This window comes from Crotalus tigris, unplaced genomic scaffold (assembly GCF_016545835.1).
Source record: "Crotalus tigris isolate CLP2741 ecotype Arizona unplaced genomic scaffold, ASM1654583v1 scf7180000018101.4720394464:4744507, whole genome shotgun sequence".
Classification (NCBI taxonomy): domain Eukaryota; kingdom Metazoa; phylum Chordata; class Lepidosauria; order Squamata; family Viperidae; genus Crotalus; species Crotalus tigris.
Genome location: NW_024096823.1, coordinates 38,352 through 61,260, shown reverse-complemented (window position 1 = coordinate 61,260; position 22,909 = coordinate 38,352). Strand labels below are relative to the sequence as shown.

Below are 22,909 nucleotides of genomic sequence, written 5' to 3'. Positions count from 1 at the left end.
ACCATCGAATACCTCCAGGGAGACATTGTTCCCAGGTCAGAAAACTCACGTGCATAACTTGATTTGGCCATCAAGCTCATTAAAAGACCATAAGCCAGTGGCTATTTTTTAGTCAGCTGAGTGCACCTTCAGTCAGCTCAAGAGCTCTGTCAACTTTACATAGGACACTGTGGGATACAATCTGAAAATATCAGTTTTCAGGGGGAACACAGATGCTCTAAACCAGAGGTCCCCAACCTTTTGGGCACCAGGGACCGGTTCTGTGGAGAGAGATTTTTCCGCGGACCAGAGAGGGCGTGGTTGTGTGTGCTGCCTGCATCCCGCAGATGGGGCTTCGTTTGTTTGTGCGGACCAGTTGTTGGCAGGCTGTGGCCCGGTACTGGTCCATGGACCGGAGGTTGGGGACCCCTGCTCTAAACCTCTGTAAAGCTTATGAAGTGTATACAGGTAGTCCTTGACTAACAACAGTCCATTTAGTGACCGTTTGAATTTACAACGGCACTTTAAAAAGTGACTTATGACCATTTTTCACACTTAGGACAGTTGTAGCATCCCCATGGTCATGAGATTTACATTCGGATGCTTGACAACTGACTCACATTTATGATGGTTGAAGTGTCCTGGAGCCATGTGATCCCCTTTTCCGAACTTCTGTCAAGCAGGGTCAAGGGGATCCCAGATTCCCTTAACAACTGTGTTACTAATTTAACAACTGCAACGATTCATTTAACAAATGTGGCAAGAAAAGTCGTAAAACGGGGCAAAACTCACTTAACAACATAAATTTTGGGGTCAACTGTGGTCGTAAGTTGAGGGCTGCCTGCATTTGCCTTTTAACGTGTACACCCTGGTGCCCACCAAATTAAAATCTTTACTCCCTTTGAAGAGCTGTGGGTCTGCTGAAGGGATGTTGGTAGGTTACACATGCAGGCTACAATGTTTGCCCCTTAGCTTAATATATTTTACAGCTTGTTACTGAGATGGAATGGGTAGGAGCAGATCTGTATACACCAGGCTGAGCTCCTTATTTATTTATTGCTTATTTAAAATGTTTTTATCTCTTTTTTGGCCATGAGCCCTTTCATCCCAACATTAGTACATGATTAACAGAGATGACAATAAAACAGCAACTTGAAGGAGAGTATAATCTCCAACAGAATGAGATAAAAACCAGCCAAATTTCAAATAATAAAAACAATAACACAGAATGTTAATCCATAAGTCATGATTTTCAAACCACAATAGTTAGAACTGTACAATAATACCAAGCCAAAATCAAACAAACCATATTATGGCTTAGGGCAATGTGTGAAGCCCATCTGTTTGAATCAAACATTCAGGCGCATTCAGAACTATAAAGGCAGCAAAGGATGATCAACAGAGCTTCGTACTCTAGGATGGCACTACTGAACTGGATTTCTGAACGTCCATTCAGAAGAAGGTAAATGGACTTCAGGGATTGCAGCTGTGAATCATATGAAATCATGTAACAGGAATCAACCACGTTTGCCCAACCTGGTGCCTTCCTAGTGTGTGTTAACCTTTTGCTTCCTGACTCATCAGACCTACGTACACACCAGCAACTCCAGCTGAGCAAGACAGCAAGATTTCCCATTAAAGGGGCACCTTCAGTAGTTTCCTCTATAACAGAGGGTCTTCAAATGTGGCCCTTTTATGACTTGTGGACTTCAACTCCCAGAATTCCTCAGTCAGGCACACTGGCTGAGGAATTCTGGGAGTTGAAGTCTACAAGTCATAAAAGGGCCACGTTTGAAGACCCCCTGCTCTATAATGTAAACAGGCCAAATATCTCTTTGTAGAATGAAAACTAAGCTGAAGAAATGGCTCCTATAACAATACTTCATGTTCTTGGTTTTCAGACATATATTTTCAGGACTTAGCAGGGTTGTTCCCTTTGGGGAGGGAAGGTTGTGATGGTGCAGAGAAAATCAACATTTCTAAGTGGCATCAAATCACTGAGTTTTACAATCAACAGGTATGCCTAGTAGCATTGTCTGGAAGGTGAACTGTAGGAGTTACAGCCCCTGACTCTTTGAATTGGGAGAAGACTGATCTCCTTGATTGCTTGATTTATAAAACGTCTACCCTACTTTTGCATCGCTAAAATCAAACTCTAAGCCCATCTAGTGGTAATTAGAAAATGCAATCAACTTCCATAAGAGGCAGCAATGAGGTCAATTAACTGAGGTGATCTTTTTGTTTGCCTGGTAGGGATGAGGAACATTCCTTACACGTATGTTGCCTCATGATTAATGACCCCATAATTAAGTATACCTTGCTTGTGTAGGAAGTTTGCAGATATTCAAGTTTGCAAAGTGTATTCCTCTCTTGCAGAGTTTGACTCAAAACCCGATTTAAAAATAAGGACCATTACAAGTTTATGGCACTTCATTTAGTGGCATTCAAAGTTACAATGGCACTGAAAAAAAATTGATTTGTGACTGATTTCACAGTTATGACCATCACTGCATGCTCATTGATATATGATCTTGATCTAAGTGTTTGGCAGCCAGCTCGTGTTTACAAAGGTTTCAGCATCCCAGGGTCACATGGCCACCATTTGCAACCTTCCCAGCTGGCTTCTAACTAGCCGAGTCCATGGGAAAGTCAGCAGGATACTGTATGTTGCAAATTGCAATCATATGATGTCTCCTTTAACAAATGTGGTGATTCACTTAATGACTGTGGCAAAAAAGGTTGTAAAATTGGGTGGGTGGGGGGGTCACATAATGCCTTTCTTAATTACCACACCACTTAATGATGAATGTTGTGGTCTCATTTGTGGTTATAGAGATGGGAAGGCCTGCAAAAAAAAACTAAAAAAAAATGGAGAAAAAACAGGATTTTTTCTGGGTTTTTTTTCCCAAATGGTTTTGGGGAAAAAAGGAAAAAAAATCCACCCCCCCCCCCAGGCCTTCCCATCTCTAGAACTTGTAAGTCAAGGACTACCTATAGAAGGGACTATGGAGCAGCCTAGCGTTGCCTTTCAACCATCAGCACCTGGACAGCTCCTACACAGAGTCCAACTTCTATTTTTTTGTCTTTATTAAATGTATATCCTGCTTTTCAATCAGGAGCTCAGGTTGCTCCAAAGTCATCTTGAGTTTGGATCCCTGCACTTATAGTCCAACATCTTAGTTACCCCACTACATTGGCTTCTGTCCAGATTTGTGGGCTTTGACTCCCAGAATTCCCCCACCAGCAAAGGTCATTGCTGAGACTTCTGAGAGTTAAAGCCCAAGCATCTAGAAAAGATGGCCAAAGTTGGGAAACACAGATTTAAATTATACCTTCTAAGTTGGCATCTGCAGATATAAATTAGTATGGGGGGGAGGAGGCTACATGTAAACTTGTATCCTGTTTCATCTTCTTTGACGTTGCACCTTTTAGTTTTGACACAGAGGCATCATGTCTTTGTATATCAGAAACAGTAGAATAAAGCCTTTCACCCATCTTCACTTTTTGAAAAAAAACCAAGCTGGCTGCCATTAAGTGCAGAATAGTGCACGACTGGCCTGGCTCTGATTTAGGAAAGCAGTTCTTTAATTTTTAACTGAAGGGTTGTAAATTTGTCCAGTCTGCTCTGGCCATACTCCTAGTCCCCATGGCTGACCAAATGCAGATCCCAAAAGGGATCTTTTTTAAAAAAGCTGTTTGTTAGCAATAAGCCCCTGGGTTTTATGCGTAAAGCAGATGGATCACATCTGATTTCCCTTTCCATAAAGGTTCTTGGAAGGAATGAGTGGGAGTGTCTCCACTGGGACAAAACATATGGTTCAAATTTTTAATGAATTTCAGAAGGAAATGATCTTGGGCTTTGTTGTGTGATTACCTAGTTAGAATCATTTCAAGATTTACACCAGGAGCATGTGAAATGGGAATGGCCAGTAAAGGGGATTGTGCTTCACAGCTCAGCTTTATTGGATACATAAATATGAGGTTACATTATCATTTAAGAACACATAAAGAGAATTTTTGTGTGATCCAACATGCTTTCCTTCCGCCTAATGGGTGAATCTTTATTCCTGCTTCTGAAGGATGGTTGTTGCTATTACAGGTAATCCTTGACTTATGACCACAATTGAGCCCAACATTTCTGTTGTTAAGTGAGACATTTGTTAAGTGAGTTTTGCCTCATTTGACAGCCTTGCTTGCCACAGTTGATAAGCGAATCACTGCGGTTGTTCAGCTAGCTAGCCACATGGTTGTTAAGTGAATCTGGCTTCCCCATTGACTTTGCTTATCAGGAGGTTGCAAAAAGTGATCACACGACCCTGGGGACACTGATACCGTCATAAATATGAGACAGTTGCCAAGCATCTGGTATTTTGATCAGGTGAACATGGGGATGCCACAAGTGCATCCTAAGTGTGAAAAATAGTCATAAGTCATGTTTTTCAGTGTCATTGTAACTTTGAACGGTCCCTAAACAAACTGTTGTAAGTTGAGGACTAACTTTGAACGGTCCCTAAATGAACTGTTGCAAGTTGTGGACTAGCTGTATTTTAGCATGTGGTACCTTAGTTTCAAGAAGACACTTAAGCTCTCCTTTGCCACCTTTGGAGCCCGTGATTTGGGCCTCTCCTGTTTCAGGTGGCACAGCCATGTGCCCAGTGAGAGGTCTTTCCTTGAGCAAATCAGACTGTGTTGCTGTTAGCGCCAGAGGCTTCCAATGAGAATGGAGTCTGGCGAAGGAATGAGTCATTGGAGAGGCAGGGTGCGCATGGAAATGTCACTTTAATTGTAGGGCTGACTTATCCTACTGGCTTCTGGCAATGGTTGAGACATTTCCCAGCTGATGCAGAGATGTCCCTGTTGAAACTTTGGCTAACCAATTGATAAGAAGGACTTAAAAATCAGTTGAGGTTTATATACTTTGTGCCAGGATTTAACCTATATAGGAAGGGGAGTCCTCTGAACGCATGCATGATGCCTCATAACCACCTTTCTAGCATGGAGGGTGAAGTTGCTTGATGACAGATCGGTGGAGCTAAACTGCCTGATAAGTGGTTCATTAGATGATACAAGTTCCTTGACTAACTCACACAGGAAGAGTGGTTTCCATTGTAATCTTTTCGGACAGATCTTTCTGAAAAAAAGTGGATCCAGATGTGTCTGCTGAAACTTCCTGAATCAACTCCCCTTCCATGTTTAAGATAAGATAACCTTTATTGTGACTTTTTTCTGTAAACACACTAGCACACATTAAAAAATGAAATTCTGATGCCCGCTTTCAAAAATACACACACACACACACATATATACACACACACACATAAATATATTACATATACACACACATAAATATATTACATATATACACACATACATAAATACATTACATATTTCCACACATAAATGTATTACATATACACACACACATAAATGTATTACATATATACACACACATAAATATAATACATATATATACACACATAAATATATTAGATATATACACACACACATAAATATATTACATATATGCACACACATAAATGTATTACATATATACACATACATAAATGTATTACATATACACACACATAAATATAATACATATTACACACACTTAAATATATTACATATATATACACACATAAATGTATTACATATATACCCACATAAATATAATACATATATACACACACACATAAATATATTACATATATACACACACATAAATATAATACATATATACACACACATATATTCATATATGCACACACATAAATATATTACATATATAAACACACACGTAAATTTATTACATATATACACACACATACATTAATATATTACATATATACACACACACATATTTATGAGCAGATCCAAGGCACCAAAATACCTCAGATTCCTCCTGTCTAGAAAATGGTTCCAAAGCTTCACCTTCCATGGTTCAGCTATGCCACCCATTTTCACGTCATGGGCATGAAAGTGGACATCTGAGAGTGTAAGTTCTTTGACTAACATCACAGGAGTTCAATAAGAATCTGAGCATGTGAGCTGCTTGGCTAACTCCCAGGAGGAGGTTGGTTTGCCGTTGGTTTAGCCATCTCAGGGCAGGTTCAGGTCAGCCAAACTAAGCTGGAAAGGAGAAGTAGAACAAAAGTGTGGATCTAGTAAAGAGAGTAGCATTGCCTTGTAAGCCACGGGGACACTGTTGCTAAATGCTGAAAAGGCGGAACAAAAAGAGAACAAAGGTGGGGAAATGTTAGGAAGCACAATCTGAGTCAGAATACAGTGGAGGAGAATGGTTAAAGCAAAACTGCAGGAGCAAGGAAAAAAAAATAAAAGAGAGATGGGAAATCTTTTGTAGGTCAAGAACTAAATTTCCAGGGAGACGGAAATCTCTGGGGACATAAATCGGGAAATCAGTGAAGGCTGAATCTGAAGCCTAAAGTGGATGAAGCCAGAACTGGCGATAGCTCATAGATTCTCTTTCTTTTTCCTATCTCCTTCCCCCATCATCATCATCAGAATCTTTCTCTTTCTCTTTGTCTCCACTCCTTTATTGTCTTTCCCCCTTTTTCTCCATGCTTTCTCTGGGACGAGTGGTTTAGTCCTTTGCAAATTATGTTGTGTATTTTAAGATAATAATAATAATAATAAAGTTGGAAGGGACCTTGGAGGTCATCGAATCCAATCCTCTGCTCAGGCAGGAAACCCTACACCATTTCGGACAAATGTCCTTCTGGAGGTAGGTTGTTCCACTGGTTAATTGTTCTCACTGTCAGGAAGTTTCTCCTTAGTTCTAGGTTGCTTCTCTCGCTGATTAGTTTCCATCCGTTGCTTTTTTCTTTGTTTCTCCTATCATCCAAGTGCAGTTTTCATTGTGACTTTTAATGAATTTATTTATTTGTCAACCACTATGAAAGAATTCCTTCTTTTCCAGCTCTTGTGATCCTTCTTAACTTTTTCTGGAATTTTGTGGTGTTGGGTAATTAAGTTAAGGCTGCCTAGAAACCTATGGTCATTGAGGCCATATTTGCCATGCTTATGTCAATATCGATATTAATTTCTCATCTTTCTTAAAGTATTTCTCCTAACGTGGAATTTTCTAATTACACTAATTGTTATATCCTCCTTTCCTCACAAGGCCAAAATCAGTAAAAGATCGAACATGGAAATTTTCTGAAAACCCCCGTGCCAATTAGTAGCTCCAAAACATATTGAATTGCTACTGCTGCCACTCCGTGGAATTAATGAGTGAACACTATAACCTTTCTGCATTTCAAGGTAACTGGGCTTTGAAAGATATGCAGGGTGAACTTTGCAGCATTTTTTTCAGCTATAAATTAATTACAACATCTGTTCAGATAGCTGAGTTGAGCTTTGGCACTTCAATATTACTTTCCATGAGCCACCTTTGGGGACTTTTGGATCAAATGTATCATGTAAGGAGATCATAACGTGTGTTATTATTTCTTTCTTTCCTGTCTTCTCGTTTAAAAGGGGGCAGGAAAAAAAAGGTTTTCGGGAAACATAATCCAGTTTAGTTATTCTGCAGGCTACAGGTAGTCCTCAATTTATAACTATACATTTAGTGACTGTTCAAAGTTACGGTGGCACTGAAAGAGAATGCTCACAAGTGATAATCACGCTTATGATCATTGCTATGCCCTCATGGTCACATGATCAAAGTTTGGGCCCTTGGTAACCGACATGCTTTTATAGCAATAGCAATAGCAGTTAGACTTATATACCACTTCACAGTGCTTTACAGCCCTCTCTGAGCAATTTACAAATGTCAGCCTATGGCCCACAACAATCTGGATCCTCATTGTAGCGACCTCGGAAGGATGGAAGGCTGAGTCAACCTTGAGCTGGTCAGGATCGAACTACCGGCAGTCGGCAGAATCAGCCTGCAATATTGCATTCTAAATACTGCGCCACCAGGGCTCTTATGATGGTTGCAGCATCCCAGGGTCATGTGATCTTCATTTGGGACCTTCCCAGCAGGCTTCTGACAAGCCAAGTCAATGGGGAAGCCAGCTTCACTTAATGCCCATGTGATTCAAGTAATAATTGTGATGATTCAATTAATGGCCTCATCAAAAAAAAAAGATTGCAAAATCAGGCATGATTCATTTAATGACTGCATTGCTTGATGATAGAAGTTCCGGTCATACGTTGAGGACTATGTGTAGTGAAGGTAGGACATTTGGGTTTTCATTCACTTAGGCAAATGGCATATCTTGTCCGTGTATTTTATTTCCATTGAATGGCTTATGATTCCAACTGCCTTTGGATATGGTCACACAGAACAAGACTGTAGGAGCAGGGAAACAATATGACTACAGGCATGAGTGACAGCTTGCTTTACTACCACTTAACAGCATTCAGTGCCAAACAGCTTGCTAGGAACTATACTGAGCTTTGAAGTGACAGCTCTTTGCTTAAGGGGCTAACTATCATGAAGTTGTATGTGCATCACTTCTCCAGTCCTGGGTAGGAGGTATATGAGGACCTGCTGTTGCAGTGATCCGATTCTGAAATTGTCACTGTATTTTGTTGATCTTGCTGATTCTAAAGCAGTCATTATTAGAATGTAAAGAAGACAACAGCTGAAGAAGAAGAAGAAGAAGAAGAAGGAGGAGGAGGAGGAGGAGGAGGAGGAAGAAGAAGAAGATCAGATTGCTGATTTCTATATTGACTGTGGGTGTTGACTCACCTCACCTGCATGAAATTTCATTCTTACATTCTGCATGCAATACCTTGCCACCTGTGGCTACCTGTACTGAAATGCAGGATTGCAATATTGCTTTATTGCAGTGGTCACTATATTCTAGTCAATACAGGTAGTCCTTCGATTACAATCACAATTGTACAATTACAATTGTTCAGACTTACAGTGGTGCTGAATAGAAGGCTTTATCACCAGTCCTTACGAGTTCCAGCCATCACCACATCCCCTCAGCCACATGATTGTAATCCACACACTCAGCACCCAGCTCACTTATCACAACCTCACAACAAGCACGGTCACATGATTATGATTTCTGATGTGCCCTGCTGGCTTCCCACAAGCAAAGTCATTGGGGAAGCCAGCAGGAAGTCAGAAGGAGCAATTACATGAGATCCTCAGTTAATAGCCTCGTTTAACAAGAGTAACCAGAATTGCTGGAATTGCCATTAGTAAAGAAAGTCATTTGATATCCCACTTTATGACTGCATCAGTTAGTGACAGAGATTCTAGTCCCAACTGCCATCACGATCCAAGGACTATTTATATGGTGGAAGGCTAGATTGCATTCATAAGATTCGTGGCTTGGCAACATACTAAGAAGGACCAAATTTAGTGAGAACATGCCTATGTGCAGCTGTCAGACTTGCATATATACTGCTGGTAGCTGTAACATTGAACATAATTTTTCTTCATGTGGTTATTTATCGACAGAATATATAACTGTGGTTTGAGGTCAACCACATTGCCATTTTTTTTTACTAGCAGCTGTGTCTCACATTAACATGAGAACAAAATCGGTGTAATATAGAACAGCAACAAGGAAGAGACCGATTGGAATTTGTTGGTAGATTCTAGCTGATTTGCACTGGATTGGTTTAAGGCTTTGGGTAATTTATTCTTTATAGCAGTAACAACTTAAGAACCATTTTTCCTCCTAAAAGTGAACTTTGGGGAGGAAAAAAATTGCTTGTGGAAAAGCTAGGAGTGGTATTTTTTGGTTAAAAAAGATACATTACCTTGATTTATAATTTTGAGCTAACTTTGCATATAGAGTCATGATCTCTGTTTCTTAGCTGTCTGCCAATAAATTTCATGAAACTGTAGATGGGAAATCTCAAGGTTCTATTAAAACATAAAATAGTTCTTATAAGCCTCAGAGCTGCCCACCTTCAGTTTAGCGGATAGAAACTTGGACCAGTGTTGGAGAAGACATGGTTTGAAAATTTCAGTTAGCCACCTGTTTTGCTAGAGAAATGCGAGGTGGCGCAGCAGTTAGAGTGCAGACTGCAGGCCACTTTAGCTGACTGTGTTCAGCAGGTCAGCGGTTCAGATCTCACTGGCTCAAGGTTGACTCAGCCTTCCATCCTTCCGAGGTAGGTAAAATGAGGACCCAGGTTGTTGGGGGCAATGTAAATATATATATATACATTGCTTACTGGTATACACCGCTTAGAGAGTGCTTGCACTTAAAGCGGTATATAAGTCTCATAAATAAATAAATAAATCATCATCATCATCATCATCATTTTATTGGGGTTGTACTGTGTACCGTACTGGAGAATTGAGAGAATGGTACATCCTGAAAAGTCCCCTTTTTAAAATCCTTACATCTCTAGGCAGAATGAATTTTGTTGTTTGCTTACCTGCAAAATTAGTGAATTGTCTCAACTGATATGCATGCCATAAAATTTCAGAATCCAAAGCAGGAATAGAGCAGGGTTTTTCAGTCATTAGGTCCTTGCTAATACTTTGGTTCTCCATTACTTCATGAGAGAAGCAGGAGAAATAGGCGTACACCATATTGTGCCTCTAAATCCCTAAATAAAGATGTTGATCTCCCCCACCTCTTTCTGACACCCATAAGCAAAACAGCAAACTATCTTGCCCCGAGTTGGATTCCTGGCCGTGTCAACTGGTATTAATGGAAGTAAAACTGACTGACAGAATCCTCTGGAGTAGCCTCAGTGGGAGCCTGTCATCTTCTGCCTACAAAACACCGGCTTGATCAGCAAGCAGTGTCTAATTCTCAATTGCAATCCACCGAGTTGTGTGAGTGGTGCCACTAATTACAGGAGGGCATTGTAGCAAAAATCTTGCTAAAGTAAGTTGTTGGGGATCCTAATGGGTCATTCAGTTTGGCAAGCTGAATTCTCTTTTGGTGCAAAAGGAGAAGTCAGTTTGAGTGGCCTGGAAACGGACAGGCCATACCCAAGTACACTGCTTGCCGATTGTGGGGCCGCCAATGGGTTCTCCTGTGGCTGCTGCTCACTTGCAGATAGGCATGCAAATGGCAACAAATCCACTCGCTTGCTTTTCCTTCTTGAATTAATCCCAACCCCTGGCACTGACAAGCAGCATCCTTGTGTGGCATCCTTGTAAAATAATCTTGCTTTTCACTTGCCTGCTTTCTCCCTCCAGTGAGGGTGAGGACAGTGCTGGTGCCACTAGAGGCATATTACTTGGGGCATGTTGCCAAGAACTAAAAAAAAAATAAAAATGGGGTTCTCCATATCAACTGGTATGAACCCTCACAATCTCCCCGCTTCCTTTGCCAGTGAATAAGTCAGTGCTTTTGGCTCACAGGCTGAGACTCTGATTCAAGGGTTTGCCTCCAGCTTGAAAGTTCCCGCCGTCTCAACTTGCTGTGGACAGCAGGATTCCAGTTTCTTTCTACTCCCTGGATGGAAAACCACCCAAAGGGAGAGTCAGAGCCATGTTCATTGGTTTGGGAGTTTTCTAAAAGAGCTGCTGGGTTATTACCAGCTCAAAGCATTGAGCTCACACTGGGGTCATGGAAGAGCCTCTGCAATCTCACCTCACCTTTAGAGACCAATACCAGATTACTTGGAAGGTTTGCTGAAACTGACGAAGATCTTGCTTCACTTGAAGCCAAACCAGGGCCTGCTGTGAGCCTTGGCATGGATTATAGAGCACGATCTAGACCAGGGGTAGGCAACCTTGGCTCTTTTTTGACTCGTGGACTTCAACTCCCAGAATTCCTGAGCCAGCATGGCTCTGCTTGGAAACCTCTCCCTTTCCCCTCAGCGTGGCTGGTTCAGGAATTCTGGGAGTTGAAGTCCATGAGACATAAAAGAGCCAAGGTTGCCTACCCCTGGTCTAGACAAAGGCCATCCTCTAGTGTTTTCTGGGAAGTCCTCAGTGCTCTTTGAGGTTGGTTGTTTTTTTATTTTTATTTTTATTTGCAGACGTTTCATTACCCAATTGGGTAACACCTTCAGTGCTAGAAGGGAATAGGTTTGCTCTCTGTATGGCTTGCCCTCTCAGTGTTGGTGGGAATGTTGTTTTCTGAGAACAGACCACACTGCCTTTTAATACTGAAGATGTTACCTAGTTGGGTAATGAAACTTCTGCAAGAAAACAACTAAGCTCAGACAGCATCAAAGACTCTACAGTTCAACCCTGATCTACAGATGTGTTTTCTCCTGTCTTTGATACCTGCAAATCTGGCCCAATAAGTGATATTTCATCTGAGAAGAGGATTTGACTACTTGTATCAACATCCTTCAAGTCAACCTGGCATCTGTGATAGTGTCTTGGTATTAAACTGACCTCAGCACATTTCCCCTGCTTTATTTTTACCCAATGTGGTGTTCCCACATTTGAGGAGCTAAAGGTCCTCTGTTAAACAGAGAAGTCCCTGGATACGCCATAGATTAATATACCCTTAGCATCGAGGCACGATAGCAGACAGAAGCTCAGGTGGACAGCTGAACTAAGCGGGGCAACAAGGCTACTTGCCTCTTGTGAGCTTCAGACATATTTCCACTGCAGGCTTCCAGAATCTCTTCTATTTTCAGCAGCCTTCAGGGTTTTTTTTTTTTCTCCAGTAAATGTATGTGTCTGCATTTGTGACAGAAAGGCAGAGCACAAACATTGGAACGAGGGCGAACAAGGCAGCAGCAAAAGGAATTAGCTAGCTGTGAAAATGCCGATTACAATATCCCTCCATGCCAATAGAGCGCTCCTGGCACAAATTGGCAAGTGTATCCTGGGCACAACTTGCTAGCGAGACGTATCATCCACTGGCATATGTACCTCCTATGAGGGTATCAGCGGTTTTGAGCTTCCCTATCTCCTGTAAGCCTGTGTTGGGGGCAGGGTAAATTCCAGTTGGCATTTAGCAGACGGAGGAGGCTGATGGCCCAGCCCTGCCCATGAGCACTCAGAAGCTAAAACTTAAGGGGGAGTGTGGAAGGCTGGTAGAAATTGGTAGTAACAGCAATTGGAGTAATTTTCCCTGTTGTGTAAAATGGATCCCATTATACCACCAGAGCCTACAAGTATGTCATAAATAGCTAAGCAAAGTGGTTATCGCCACACAGTGATTCCGCAGCTTAAAATTGGCTCAATTGATGTGAATCGTCACAAAATATAAATGCACGAAAGGCATCCGTTGCCATCCCACTCATCGGCAACTACTGACGAGGATGTTTGAGAGAACCGAGACATGTTTCCGTGAAGGGGTTACAAAGAAATCATTTTAGGGAAAGTCCCAGAGGTGCTTTTTTAATCCAGTCAGAGCTGAAGAAGCTTCTTGGATGAGAAGCGAAACGTCTTCAAAGAAAAACAAGGAAATCCAGTTTGCCTCATGAAAAGGCACCTTTGGGACAACCATGACCTGGATGACTGAAAATCTCCATAGACATTTTAGGGAAAGCCACCTTCTTTCCCGGTGAAGATCTGCTGGGAGTCAAAACACTCTGCATCTGTCCATCAAGAATGGACAGCAGTGGCCTTGAGTGGCTCGTGGCCTTTTCTGTGGAACTGAAAAATAAGTCCACTGCAGGCGGCTGAACTTGGCTTGCCTCTTTTAAACCTACAGTCTGTTGCAGAGCGAGATTGAAAGGAGCAGAAGAGCCAGTTTGGCTTGTGGAGCTGGAGAAAACTTTGGCAGACAAGTCTGATGTTTCATGGGGCTAGCGGTGCCTGCCTGTGTGCTCCCTTCTGGCAGAATACCTGCTGCTCAGCCTGTGTAATGCATGTGCGTGCGTGCGTGTGTGTGTGTGTGTGTGTGTGTGTGTGTGTGTGTGTGTGTGTGAATGATTGAGTTTCTAATTCTCCCTTTCCCTAGGACAGTGATGGCGAACCTTTTAGAGTCTGAGTGGCCAAACTGCAACCCAAAACCCACTTATGCATCATCGAGTGCCGGGCGAGTGTGGCCCATGGCTAGGTGTGGCCAATTGGGTGGGCGTGGCTGCGGTGGTAATGGCAGACTGGGTGGGACTAAAAAATTCAATCAATCAATTTCAACTTTGCGAGATCTTTTTTTTTTCCTGGGAGAAATTGAAATTGACTGATTGAAAAGTTTTTTTTTTTTTTTTTTTTTGCACACTGCGGTGGAGGCCTAAAGCGAAAAGGTTTTATAAAACCCAGCTGAAGGCCTAGGAGGGCTCTGAGTGCCGCCTCTGGCACCCGTGCCGTAGGTTCGCCACCACTGACCTAAGAAAAAAAACACTATGCTACAAACTCTCTTAAATTCTTGTCATTGCTTAGGAGATCTGATGAGAACGCAAAAAACATTACAGGCAGTCCTCGACTTACGACCACAATTGAGCCTCAAATTTATGTTAAGCGAAACATTTGTTAAGTGAGTTTTGCCCCATTTTACGGCTTTTCTGGCCCCATTTGTTAAGTGAATCATTGCAGCTGTTAAATTAGTTACAAAGGCTTTCCCATTGGCTTTCTCAGAAGGTCACAATGACCCCAGGACGCTGCAACCGTCACGAATATGAACCAGTTGCCAAGCATCCGAAAGTAAATCACATGACTGTGGGGATGCTGCAGTGGTCATAAGGGTGAAAAATGGTCATAAGTCACTTTTTTTGTTGTAACTTCGAACGGTCACTCAACGATCTGTTGTAAGTCGAGGGCTGCCTGCATTACTCGCCCTTTTTTTCCCCCCCAGCCTGCTTACATTTCTTTTGCAACTACAGGCAAATAAACATCTAATTATGTCCAGGTAAAGATAAATCCATGTTCACGTATTTTTGAGTGCTATTGCACAAAAATGTTCAGCTCTGGTAGGAGAGAGCTTTAATTTTATCCCAATTAAAGAAAATGATCAGCAAAACTGAACGTATGAAAGGCAGAGTTCAAATGTAGTCTCTGTGCAATGCCTTAGCAGCAGCGCGTACCAACCTTCAGTCCCTGACAACACCTATCAGATTTGGGTAGCCCTATGCCGGTCTAGGACTCTCATAAGCATTAGATTTGGGTTGCCAAATTCTAGATAACCAAATTTTCTCTGTCTCCTTGCTGCCATTTAGTGACCATCTGGAGTTTTGCCTTCAGAAATACAAAATAACAGAGTTGGAAGGGACCTTGGAGGTCTTCTAGTCCAACCCCCTGCTCAGGCAGGAAACCCTATACTATTTCAGACAAATGGTTGTCCAGTCTCTTCTTAAAAACATCCAGTGTTAGAGCATTTACAACGTCTGGAGGCAAGTCGTTCCACTGATTACTTGTTCTAATTGTCAGGAAGTTTCTCCTTAGTTCTGGGTTGCTTCTCTCCTGGATTAGTTCCCACCCGTTGCTTCTTGTTCTGCTTTCAGGTGCTTTGGAGAATAGCTTGATTCCCTCTTCTTTGTGGCTACCCCTGAGATATTGGAACACTGCTATCATGTCACCCCTAGTCCTTCTCTTCATTAAACTAGACCAGACATGTCAAACACAAGGCCTGGGGGCTGGATGTGGCCTGTGAAGTGGTTTCATGTGGCCCGCGAAGCCATCCTGAAAACAGTGAGGGAACGGCCCCCTCTGCCTTGGCCCTGGCCCAGGCCAGCCAGGAGCCAATGTACAATTTTGTGGTGGCCATCTATGCTGAAACGCATTCAGTCTTAGCTCCATAAGCCCCCCCCCTCCTGCATGGCCTGAGAGGAACAGTGAGGCTTCTCCAGTGGACCATGCCTTGGCACTTGCCCTGGTCCCACCTCCTTCTGCCAGAGACCCTCAGATCTATCCCACTCCTGCCCAGGCCCCCACAGGCACCCTTGATGCAAACGATGTAGAGCTGGCCACACCCACCCAGTAGGCCACACCCACTCCATCCACGCCCACCCAGTAGGCTGCACCCACCCTGGCCACACCCACCCGACCCCCTGAGGGCAACCGCAATGCTGATGCGGCCCTCAATGAAATTGAATTTGACACTGCTGAACTAGACATACCCAATTCCTGCAACTGTTCTTCATATGTTTATATGCTCGTGAAAGATGCCATATTATGAAGAAGTTTGGTCTCCTTGCTTCCCTGTTTTCTACAGGGAGGCATTTTGTGTGGACAGAAGTTGAACAACTGAGATGGAACCAAGGGATTCAGAATAGATTTTCCTCCTTTGAACAGGAAAACAAAAGCCTCCACACACTTCTAATAGTAACACTTCTTTACATGTACACTGTCATCACCATCAGCACAACTGAAATGCATGAAGCTGAGACACAAGTTAATCATCTTAGTAACAGTCTATGCCTTGGGCTGGCTGGCTATGAATTCAGGAGTTTGCAATTCTGACACATCTACAAGGTGCCAGGTGGGGAAGCCTCTCTTTGATGTTTCCTTGGGGAAACAAAGTGTGAAAAACAAATAGGGGCAAACTTGTTTGCAAACATACATTCATTAGGAAGCCACAGAGATATCTGCAGCTGCTTGTCAGGTATATTTTTAGGAACAAACTGGAGTTTACTACTTAGGAATGTGTGAAAAGGCTCTGTGTCTCTAGGATTTGTATCAGAGGCTTTAATGATTTGAGTGTTAAGAGGCAGGAGAGGATGCCGAGAGGTTGTGGGAGGGGGTTTGTCAGTTGGATTCTGCAACCAACCCTGACATGAGCTGAATAATTATGAAAATTGCACTGTAACATTTGACTTTCCCATTTAATTAAATTTGATTTTATTAGATGCAGATTGCCCTCAGCCTCAAGAGATAAGTTAGACTTATTTGGATGACAATAGCCGTAGTCATATGTTCAGCTGTACAGTAATGGCTGTAGGTGCTGTGGGAAGAAAGCAACATGCCTACCTCATGGCTGGCCCTATTGTTGGGTAGAGTGAAGCAACAGTTGCTGGGTAAGAAGTGGCAACAACCTGTTGGAAGGGAGGATTGTGCATAGGCCAGGGGTAGGCAACCTTGGCTCTTTTATGACTCATGGTCTTCAACTCCCAGAATTCCTGAGCCAGCCATGCTGGCTCAGGAATTCTGGGAGTTGAAGTCTATGAGTCATAAAAGAGTCAAAGTTGCCTGCCCCTGGCATAGGCCATGTTACTCTGAATTTCAGGCTATTTCTAGTTATGCTGAGCTTCAGCTATTCTGGAAGGTCAATATAATCCAGATTCAATCACAGTTTTATTCCATATAGTATTAACCTTGTGAACTCCCAAGCTTCCTCTTTCTCCTATGTATTCCAAATGGACAGGGATTAACATTTATACATATTTATATGTAAGAGTGTAGGTGTGTATATATATATATGTAGGTCTTTGGTTATTCGGGTTTTCTCCCACGTCAAATTGGAAGTGTCTTGGCGACGTTTCGACGAAGTCTTATTCATCATCTTCAGGCTGGTGTTTTCAGCTTCGTGCTTCTAGAAGCATGAAGCCGAAAACACCAGCCTGAAGATGACGAATGAGACTTTGTCGAAACGTTGCCAAGACACTTCCAATTTGACGCAGGAGAAAACCCGAATAACCAAAGACCTACATACAAACACCCGCGAAAACCTTAGAAAATATATATATATATATGCTGTATATAGCATGTTTATATTTGTGTTATGTATGTGTACACTTTTGAGAGCAAGCAAGAGAATTTCATTTTTAATGTGTGCTAGTGTGCCCACAGTAAAAAATGACAATAAAGCTTATCTTATCGTATCTTATAGTGCTACCTTGCTTTCTGACATTCCAATCAACCTTGAACTGTGCATTCCAAAGTGTGCACGATTAAGCTTCTACACGATCTGGTGCCTTCCTTATTCCACGTTCCAGATCAGACACATAACATATGTAAGGGTTTAGGCAGCATCCCTGAAAGCCTGACCCTCCTTATTTCATGGACAGAAGAAAAAGGGCTAATGATTGCTGTGCTACAAGAGTGACTTATGGATGACTTTCTTTGAGTTTATTCTGGACAATTGTAAAATAGGAGGGCATGATCCTTTAGTATATTCTGATGGTGACCAAACAGTCAAGCATAAAGAACAAAAACATATTTTATATACCCGCCAAATTCACTTAAATGTGATTCTGGGCAGCATACATCTATCAAAACCAAAAGAATTCAGTTATAAGTAAGACCACACCTGGAATACTGCAGCCAATTTTGGTCACCATATCACAAAAAAGATGTTGAGAGTTTGGAAAAAAAATCAGAGAAGAGCAACTAAGATGATCAAAGGCTTGGAGACTAAAACATACGAAGAACGGCTGCGGGACTTGGGTTTGGCTAGTCTAAAGAAAAGAAGAAATAGGGGAGACATGATAGCAGTGTTCCAGTATTTGAGGGGCTGCCACAAAGAAGGGGGGGTCACGTTATTCTCCAAAGCACCAGAGGGCAGGACAAGAAACAATGGTTGGAAACTGATCAAAGAGAGAAGCAACCTGGAACTAAGGAAAAACTTACAGTGAGGACAACCAGTGGAATAGCTTGCCTCCAGAAATCATGGGCGCTCCATCACTGGAGGTTTTTAAGAGAGACTGGACATTCACCTGTCTGAGATAGTGTAGGTTCTCTTGCTTGAGCAGGGGGCTGGACTAGAAGACCTCCAAGTCCCTTCCAGCTCTATTCTATTCATACAATTAAAAGTACAACAATAATTATGAGCATATCTCAATATACACTACACTTCACAAGGCGGGATTTCCTATCATCCTGGCCCCAAATTATAGGGGGATTGGGAGAAGAACCAAGTTTCTGATGTCTTTCTAAAATGAGAAAGGTCAGGACCTCCTGTATGTTGGAGGGTGGGGAGAGGTACTTTTAGGGGGAAGGAGTTGCAATGGGAGTTTGGAATGGGCAGATAATTGGAGAAAGGCAGTCCCACAAAGAACCCAGTCCTGTACCTTATAGAGCTTTGTAAGGGTCAGCAATCCAAGGCAAATCCACTCAGGAAACAGATATCACAAGTAATGTTAGATCTTTATTGGTTTAGGCTACAATAACAGAAACTTGAAGGAAGGCCTAATGGTTTTTCTCCTTCGTTCCCTCTTATACCAGAGTGTTGATATGAGGGCAGTCTTGAGGGGGGGGTTTTTTCCCCCATGCCTTCCTGTATTTCTAAGCTAAATTCATGTTTACCTAACATTGGTCGCCTGCGTATTCTTTTCAAAGCCGTCTCTGTACACCTCTACAATACCGTAGGCAATATTCAAAGTCATCTGGAAGCCAACCGTCTGGAGCCAGTGCAGCTCATGAAGTAGTGGTATTGTATGGCTATGCTGAGGTTGAGTATGATTGCTTTTTCAGGCTGCCTCCTTCCAGATCTGTTCACTCCCACAATTCTCTGTTATCCCGCTAGGAAGGCATCAAAAACACCGGTTTGGTATTGAATAGATTCAGACAAAGGCAGCCATGTTCACAGGGGGCTAAGAAGCCCAATTTATATTTATAAATTTTTTTTTTAATTTATAAATTTATGTCTGCTGCTGTGTACATCCTGCTCAAGACAGACCAAGCTGGAACTTTCCCAAGAATGCTTAGAGTGGTTCTCTGCAACATTTTCTTCCTTCTCAGAAAGTATGACATCTCTGTGCTTTGTCGCCGCTTCATTATAGCATTTTATTTGTGTGTATGACTGTGTATCATGACTTGCTGTATTTTTGTAGACTTTTGAAATTACCTAAAGTGAAACAGAGTAAGAATCCTGATAAAGTACGATGATCCTGATAACATTCAGTCAAACTATATCCACTGAAAAAAGCCCATGAAAAATCCACAAAAAAAGCTAGTGTTAGTTATTCCAGAGGTGCTACTTTGGGTCTTCCTGAAAGCCTAAAGATTGTAACTAACGGGCTAAAATTCAGAGGCAAACTGGTGCATTCAAGCGGGAAAGCACGATTATAGAGGAAGTTTTGAGTGCCAGTATAGTGTGAAGGTTAGCGGATGGGAAGACACCAAGGAAATTCAAGTCCAAGTCCATCCTGTCAGCTGTAGAAACTGATGAAGCAGCTTGGAGCCAGGTTCTCTCTCTCCAATCAACACATTTCACAGAGTGATTGCTGTGGGAATAAAATTGGAGGACCAAGGCCTATGGATGCCATTTTGAGCTGCCAGATAAAAAATGGGATAGTAATCAACATTTAGAGGTACACAGAAAATAGGTCCACACCTGATCTTTTTTTAATATACAAGGAGAAATAAGAGGGGGAAAAACCAGTGTTGTGTTGAACCAAACTGGAGACTCATCTAATCTAGTGTCTTGTTCCTAACCAAATCCCAACCAGACATGGGTGGACAAGGGTGCAACAGCAGGATTCTGCTGCTCCTATTCTGCAGCAACTGGCACCGAGAAGTTTTGAACCCTGAAAATGCAGATGATATGTAAACACCTTGATTAATAGCCATCAATACAGTTGTCCTTCCTGAATGAACAGAAGAAGGTATTCTTGAGGCTTCCAGAACCCAGTCTAGAAACATACATGATTATAGGTGTACTAGACTGTATACAGTCACACCGCTTTGCACAGTTGCCATCTCCAGACCTTGGTTAACCAAGCAGATGGTTTGATGTATTGCAATGGCTGTTACTACACCTAAAAGTGGGGTATCACTTTGCTTGGCAGAATGGTTTCAAAGGGGTGCTTCACTGAGGGTCCATTCAAAGCCAAGACTTCTGAGGCTTCTCATGGGTCTAACATCATGGCATTGTACACATCATGAGAAGCCAGAGTTAGTTCTTAGTGTAGACAAGCTACAGCACTATAGTTTTGTACTGTTACAATGTATAGATTGCATATGGAATTCATATTCTACCTAGGACTTCACCTCTGCTATGGCTATACTGTACTGTGTGCCTGAAACAGCAATTGCTCTTCTGACCTGAAGCTTTTAACTCCTCGCCTTGTTGACAAATGGAAATATATACCCCCCACACACTTCTCTTTCCATATGTTGTTCCCCCTTATCTTGTCCCTCATCTTCCTATTTATCTAAAGCAGGCCAGAAGCCTAGACTTTCACAAATCCCACGAAGGGATTTAGTAATTCAGCTAGTCATTGATGTTTTTCTTTCCAATAGTTTGTGGCTCTGAAAGGGGAGTTTTTTCCCTCCCTTCAGAGCATGTACTGTAAATCATGATTCTAATTTCAATTATAATTCTTCCGCTTCCTTTCTGTTATCTGTTATTATGCTGGGCAACATTCATAAAACTGTGCATCGGTGTGTGTGGTCATTGCTGTGATACCTGTGTACCCAAAGGCATATCCCCAACAAAATCTCTGAGTCCTGCACCTCTCTCCTTAAATTGTGAAGTCCTTTAACTGCTTCTTGTATCTCTCTGTGTGTTCATATGTTGGGAGATATTTTTCAACAGGATGCCGGTATGGAATGCAGTGTGGACAGAGGTCCATTATTTCACTTTTTCTTTCAAAGTGAAAATGCCCAGCACCTTAAGTAAAAAAAGTGTTTGTGCATGGGTATGCGTGTGTGTCTGAGTTTTGCTTTACAAACAGGTGACCCTTGTCAGCGTCTTCTAGTCTTTTATACTCAGTCTCCTCTTTGTTGCAATGCTCAGAGTAATGGGATGCAGAACATGATCAGTCGCATCTGAAACATGATGAGAGAACTGTTGGTGACCCCTGTGTTGCCTGTCCTCCATTTGACAAGAACCCACAGCAATTTCCTTTCTGAGGCTTATATCCATAACACATCATTAATACTTCCTGAAAGCAGGTCTGAAATATTGATGCTAATTGCTCTTCTGGTTTGCCTAGCAGCACATTAAGCAGGTAGACGTAACAAGCCACTTTTAAAAATAATGAAGCAGGGCTAATGGATAGCCAGCCTAGAGAGGGGCCTTATTACCCAGAATTCTCTGAGCAGGCTTTGAGGGGATTGTTTGCTCAGATTGGGTGTGCTTGGCATGATGGGAGATCAATCAGTCAGAATAGAGCTGGAAGGGACCTTGGAGGTCTTCTAGTCCAACCCCTTGCTCAAGCAGGAGGCCCTGTACCATTTCAGATAGGTGGTTGTCCAGTCTTTTCTTAAAAACCTCCAGTGATGAAATACTTACAACTTCTGAAGGCAAAGCTGTTCCACTGGTTAATTGTCCTCACTATTAGGAAGTTTCTTCTTAATTCCAAGTTGTTTTTCTCCTTGATTAGTTTCCATCCATTGTTTCTTGTCTTGCCTTCTAGTGCTTTGGAAAATAAATTGAGTCCCTCCTCTTTGTGGCATTACTATTTATTATTATGGATCATCGCACAGTCAGCCAGATGTTCAGACTGGATTTGGCATTTTGTCTACCTATCGAGTCCTTACCCAGGACCTGGGATAGGCAGATGTGGATGTTTGATGGTATTACAGATATCATCGCAGGATGGAAGCAGTTGTTGTTGTTGTTGTTATTATTATTATTATTATTATTATATATTATCAAAGATATGGAAGGATAGGATATACATTACGAATAGAGAACTATAGTTTTGCAGATGTTGCCAGACGCCAATGCCCATCATCCCCAGAAGTCCAGCCAAAGACTATAGAGTCTGTTCCTCTGCTGTAAGTAATAAAGGGCTCCCAGCTTTAATGTAATTCTTCCAACTCTCTTTTCTTGCAGGGGGAGCTGCTCAGCCCCTGTCGTTGTGATGGTTCTGTCCGTTGTACCCACCAGCCTTGCTTGATTCGCTGGATCAGTGAGAGGGGCTCCTGGAGCTGTGAGCTGTGCTACTTCAAGTACCAGGTCTTAGCCATTAGCACAAAGAATCCGTTGCAGGTAAGCCTTACTTGGCAAATGAGCTTCAGGAATATTGGCTGGAAGGAGAAATAGACAATTCAAGAGCAGATGATGGTAGACATGGTACCTCTGCCCCGTGGTAGGATTCAAATACGTGAGCAACTGGTTCTCTGTGTGGATGCCGCTTCCAGAAGTCCGTTCTGGGCCTGGGCAACAAAAAATTAGCTACCGGTTCTGCCGAAGTGGTGCGAACTAGCTGGATCCCACCACTGCCTCTGGCCCATGTACTTTAC

General features: G+C 42.3%; 1 protein-coding gene across 2 annotated transcripts in view; it reads left to right on the top strand.

Annotated features, from left to right (window-relative positions):
• The window catches only part of MARCHF9 (membrane associated ring-CH-type finger 9), a 48,986-nt gene that overhangs the window by 9,051 nt on the left and 17,026 nt on the right, over positions 1-22,909 (top strand). For both annotated transcript variants that reach the window (XM_039347731.1, XM_039347732.1), the window contains exon 2: positions 22,500-22,655. In XM_039347731.1, coding sequence (XP_039203665.1) covers positions 22,500-22,655 — 156 coding nt within the window. The remainder of the gene's footprint in view (positions 1-22,499; positions 22,656-22,909) is intronic.